This window comes from Hydra vulgaris, chromosome 01 (genome assembly GCF_038396675.1).
Source record: "Hydra vulgaris chromosome 01, alternate assembly HydraT2T_AEP".
In the NCBI taxonomy this organism is placed as follows: domain Eukaryota; kingdom Metazoa; phylum Cnidaria; class Hydrozoa; order Anthoathecata; family Hydridae; genus Hydra; species Hydra vulgaris.
This window is the reverse complement of record NC_088920.1, coordinates 39446529-39452500: the sequence shown is the minus strand read 5'-3', so window position 1 is coordinate 39452500 and position 5972 is coordinate 39446529. Positions and strand designations below refer to the sequence as shown.

General features: G+C 26.3%; 2 protein-coding genes across 5 annotated transcripts in view; one reads left to right on the top strand and one right to left on the bottom strand.

Annotated features, from left to right (window-relative positions):
• Positions 1 to 2196, top strand: part of LOC100212507 (uncharacterized protein DDB_G0283697) — an 85803-nt gene extending 83607 nt beyond the window's left edge. For all 4 annotated transcript variants that reach the window (XM_065788142.1, XM_065788145.1, XM_065788144.1 and 1 more), the window contains exon 14: positions 1896 to 2196. In XM_065788142.1, coding sequence (XP_065644214.1) covers positions 1896 to 2063 — 168 coding nt within the window. In that variant the 3' untranslated portion in view covers positions 2064 to 2196. The remainder of the gene's footprint in view (positions 1 to 1895) is intronic.
• On the bottom strand, positions 2166 to 4180 carry LOC100197096 (testis-specific serine/threonine-protein kinase 3). Its single transcript, XM_065788146.1, has 2 exons — positions 3291 to 4180; positions 2166 to 2537 (listed from the first exon to the last, which is right to left on the bottom strand). The coding sequence occupies exons 1-2, from the start codon at positions 4126 to 4128 to the stop codon at positions 2227 to 2229; spliced, it is 1149 nt and encodes a 382-aa protein (XP_065644218.1). The 5' UTR covers positions 4129 to 4180; the 3' UTR covers positions 2166 to 2226.
• Between the last annotated feature and the right edge of the window lie 1792 nt (positions 4181 to 5972).

Sequence of the window (5972 nt, the reverse complement as noted above, 5' to 3'; positions counted from 1 at the left end):
GAGTTTACGTTTGTAAAAAAATGCTCCTATGTTTGATTTTGGTAAACTTATTACATTTTCAAGGTCAATGCATACTACAGCTACATTTTTATCCTTAAGTTTGCGGTCTTTTTCACGTTCTGCTCGATTTTCATTCTTTAACATTATATGTTTGGAAAATTTTTGGGTTTGCTCCTCAGTTGGATTTACTACATTATGGTATTCATAACATGTATCACATAAATCAGTTTTTGGCTTTTGAAATTCGATGTTAAAGTCATGCTCAAATATGAATCTATACATATGCTTCTTAACAGGGGCAATATTCTTTTCTTTGCAATAGGTAGAGTAAAGTTCATACATTTTATTAAGATTTAAAAAAGCTTCAAAATATTCTTTTTTTGTTCTTTTACGACAGTAGTGTGATGGTACACGTGGAAATTCATTGATATGATCTTTAACACTTTGTTTTGATCTTTGATCAACAACCTTTTTGGTGTGTTTCCCCCATTTTGAAAAGGCTGGGCTTCCAGTAGCATCATTCTTGTTTTCATGATGATAATAAACTCTTCTACTACTTATATTTAAAGTAGTGAGGTAAAATTCTTTATAAACTCGAGTTTGCAAATCACCAACAAAAAAGCTGTAATAAAATGAATATGTTTTTCGAGAATTTTCATTGATGGTTCGATGACGTTTCTTCTGGAGTCGTTCAGTAGTTCTACTGTAGAAATGCTTTTTTTGGGTATCATCCATAGACCAAAAATCAGAAAATATATGTGCTCGTTCTTCATCACTGATATGTTGTCTACATTTAAATTTACAAGAATTTAAACATCGTCTTTTCTTGTGGTTAAGGACTTGCATGGAACATTTTCTCCTTTTCTATTTTTATAAGCTTGACCAGATTGTCTCAACTGCTTTCTCACATTCTGTATCCAAGTTTTAGGTGTTGACTTTCGTTTCCTAGTTTGGCCTCCATATGGGGGCAGACGACTAGCTGATGCTATTACAAGTGCACCATTAGGATATCCAAGAACAGTCAGATCAGTTTCTAAAAAAAATATATATATACATAATAATAAACAAATAACAGTAATACCCAAACCATGAACAATATATATATAAGAAAGTTTAATTGTAATAACTATGATCTATGAAAAAAAAAAACATTATATATATATATATATATATATATATATATATATATATATATATATATATATATATATATAGATATATATATATATATATATATATATATATATATATATATATATATATATATATATATATATATATATATATATATATATATATATATATACATACATATTTTACCTTTAACGTTTTGTTGTAATTTTTCAACAAGAAAATCTACCGCGGCTGCCATTTTGATTTTAACGACTTTCAAATATAAAACAGATAAAACGGAGATAGCACATTATAATTTTAATTTATAAACTGCATTAAGGAGGTGGAACAAAATGCAATGTCGGGTATGTTAAGAAATAATTTATTTTTTACTGATTTGGTAGTAAAAAATAAATATCTTAACTATAAAAAGAAAAAAAATTGATCTAACTCAAATTTTTTGATTTGTGGAGATAGAACAAAATAATTCTAACCTCGCGTAATGTCGAGCAAAAAATTTATTAACAAATCGAATTACTTCTCTGAACTCTGCAATAAGTGTACCAAAAAACTAATTTAAAAAGGTTTGTTTTAGTTATTATAAGTTATTATTTTAAAATTTTTTCTTGATCATAGCTCCTCCTCCCCCATCCCCTATCCCCCATCCCCTATCCCCCAACCTCATATCAAAATTGTGGTTACGGCTCTGTATATTATATATAATATTTTGTTTGAATTTGAGTTTTTATTTATTTTTTATTTTTTTATTTTCTTGTTTTTAGATTGGAAGTAATTCCACAATTTTTTACAGTGCTCCCTCGCAATCCGCAGATTACGATTTATTTTTAAATAGTGTTGATTTGTATGATAAAAAAGAATGTAGTAATGGTTATCCATTACATATTTCTTTAGTATCTAAAGTTGGTTCTGTTATCATTTGCAAATCATGAAGATTTGCATTTGATTGCGCAAATTGTAAATTGTATTTAATAAAAGTGATTAAAAAATTTTTATCTTAAATACACTAATATGATAATACTGTATGTATGCTATTTGCTTGATAATTTTTTAAACGATATACAATTTAATTTTTTTTTTTTTGTAAATATTTCCTTATTCTTTAATTTCGGTAACATCTTGCTTTGACGTTGATGGTACAGGTAATTTTTCGCCTTTAAACCAACAATGAATTTGAATCTCTTTTATAGATGCGCGCTTGTCTACGTTAGGTACCAGCATTTTACTAATTAAGTCTTTGACTTCAGGTGAAATTTTCTTTCTACTTGAAAAATGCACTGGTCGCATAACTTGTTCGAGTAGTGTTTTTAAATTTGAATCGTCAAAAGGAAGACTAGCGTTTACCATGGTATATAGTACTACTCCTAAGCTCCAAATGTCAGCAATTGTTCCATCATAAGGTATTCCTATCGTAATAAATAAAAGTTAAAATTATATTGTAACGCCACTAGTCCTTATATATACTGCTTATATATACTACTTTTATTATATATACTGCTTTTATTATATTGTTAAAATCTTTATAATTATTACCATGTTAATTCAATACAAATTACCACAAAATTATCATCACCGACATTATTTCTGCCACTTATAATTTACCCATGTTTTTTTACTGTTTAGTAAATAAATAGTAACTGACTTGAGTAAGTCATAAAAAAATTTTATAAAAAAAAAATGCGCTGATTTGGGCCGGGGAACGATAATACCCTAAAAACTAAATATCGCTGGCAAAAGTATGGAGAAAATTTTTTTATATATAAAAAAAATTCTTATATTTCAGGCTATATAAATTGTTTTTCCAGAATTTAAAATTTTATTCAAAACGTATTATGTTAAGGAATTATGTAAAAGTATAGGCACATAAAACGTACAAATTTGTTTTGAGGAAGTTGTATACTTTATATGGTTATAACCTTTAAACACCTGATTATTTTTTGATATTTCAAATATGATTTGAAATTCTGATTTAAGAAAATTATTATTTCTTTTGGAAAAACCAATTCCATTGCATTAAAGACGAGTAATTTCACTTTTTAATGTGTTTTTGTTCAGGTTAAGCAACTAACCTGGAAATTACTTAACCCAAATATTCAAAAAAATTCTAGATCCGCCCCTGGTTATCATTAAAAACAGCCTAAAACGGTTTAAATTTTTACCTCTCAAAATCTCTGGTGGTGCGTATGCATAAGACCCGCAAAATGTTTGACTCAGTTTTTTTTTTCCTGTTTCTTGATTAATTTGTTGCACTTTTGCAAAACCAAAATCGGAAACAATCAATGTAAAGTTTACATCAAGTAATAGATTCTCGCACTTTAGATCACGATGAACAACTCCGTGAGAATGAAAGTATTCAGTAGCACTTATTAATTGCTGAAAAAAAACTCTTGCGTTATCGTCAGTTAAAGGTCCTTTATCTCTAATATATTCTAGAAGATCTCCATTTTCAGCGAGATTCATAATCAAATATATTCGACTGTTAGTTTCAATCGCCTCTAGTAGAGATACGCAACTTTCATGTTTTAGTCTTTTAAGAACTTGAATTTCTCGCGGAAGAAATTTAGTTAAATAATCATCGGGAGCTTTTTTCTTTGATATTATTTTAATTGCCACTTTTCGTTTATGTTTTTTAGAGTTTGCACTGCGAACAACTGCATAGCTACCCTTACCGAGTTGTTCTCCTAAAGTATACCCGTATTGCGCCAACAAAGTGGCTGCAGAGTCAAAAGCTGTTTGTTGAGTTGGTTTTGCAGATGGATCATTTTGTAGTAGCGCTTCTGTCTCGCCTTTTTCTTTATTTTCAGCAGAAGCTGCTACTGGACTTTTGATGCTATCTTTTGCCTCTCCTTTGTCATTCTGTTGTAATTCGTTCTCGACTTTATCGTTTGTTAAAGAATTTTTTGTAGTTTCAGCCATAGGAGTAATTTTTCGAAAGAATTTTCTCAAAATTAATGAGTTGAATACATTGCGGCCTGTTGAATTATGTTTTTCCGCCATTAGAGAACATTTTTATTTTTAACTTTTTAATAACTGAAAATATCATATTTGACGTCATAAAAATTATTTGATATCTTGATTACCCAAAACAAACTTCCATTTTCAAATATCTAAAAACATTAGAAAAAAACTTTAGTTAATGTTTGAATTAAACTTTACTAAATACTTTGATTATTTATATTATTATGAGAGTAATAGAGTATTGAAAAAATATATATTTGTTTATAAATAGTACTAAAAAATTGAGTTTGCTTTTTTGATATTTTTAATTCACAAATATATAATTCTAATTAAATAAGTTTAAGTATTTTTAAATAGTTTAAATAAATAATATTTTTACAAATAAGATTTAGTTAACCGTTAAAAACTTGCAAATTAACTGTTTAAATAAGATTTAGTTAACCGTTAAAAACTTGCAAATTAACTGTTTAATTCTAGCACTTATTAAATCTAGTAAAATTCACTAAAAAGTTCAACAAAAGCAAAAAAAAAGGTTTTTTATGTTGTCTAAAATAATTTTAAAGAGCTATATATAAACTTAGTTCTGTGAATAACCCTTTTATACACACTGTTAATACTATTTAGGTTAGTTTAACATGTAAGAAAAAAATTTAAGGGAGACCTAGTTGGTTAGGGGCTAGTTGACAGCAGGGGTATGTTGACAAACTGCGTTTATCATCAGAGCCTTTCATCAGAAAGTGACAAAAATTAACCTTCAGACTTGACCATCTTTTAAATAGACTGTTTATTGAAAAAAAGGCTTTTGAGGTAAGTTGGTAAAATTGTCACGGGGTAAGTTGACTCATAGCATTTACTATGAAAAAAAGTATATATTTTTATAAAATTAATTTTTTTAATTTTTTTAAAATTATTGAAAAATTGATTTTTACAAAAAGAATTAAAAAATAATTTGTTTATTTTTTTTTAGAGATAAAAAGTGGGCTACTGTTTTGGCTGTTATACGTACTAATATTTGGTACCAGAACATAGAGTTAATCAAAATACGAACTAATATTTGGTCAAGTATTAAAACTTGTCAAGTAAAATTTCATAAAAATAAGGAACAATGTACAAAGCAAGAAATGTTTTAAATAAACGTACTTTGGTACAACTATATTACTAATTTATTAATTATCATATAAACTATGCAAACATTGCGTGGTGTAGTACAAATAAAAATAAACTTAAACCTCCTTATTGTCAGCAGAAGCATGTAGCTCATCATATATTTTAAGGACCGTTATACTCATGCTAAGCCTCTATTATTTGTAATGAGAGTTTTTAATATATATGAGCCTAATATTTTTAATATTCTTTGATTTATGTTTAAATTTAAAACCAATTCATCCCCGGTTTCTTTCCATAATTTGTAATCACTAAAAGATAAAAATAAATACATTTTACGCAAAGATAATTTTATTATGCAACACATTTTTCAAACAAATCTGTTTAAATTTTGTATTGATTATGGTGGACCATTCTTATGGAATAAAATAGTTTTAAAAAATTTTACTGAGGATTTTATTCATCAAAGTAACTACTTTTCTTTTAAACTAAAGCTTAAAGAACTCATTTAACGATTTAACGATATGCTTCTGATATTTTTTAGGGATCTTCATTTTTACCCTTTATTTTATCATAAATTTATAAAAATTGATTATTATATTATTGATATTATATTAAATTGATATATATATATATATATATATATATATATATATATATATATATATATATATATATATATATATATATATATATATATATATATATATATGTATATATATATATATATATATATATATATATATGTATATATATATATATATATATATATATATATA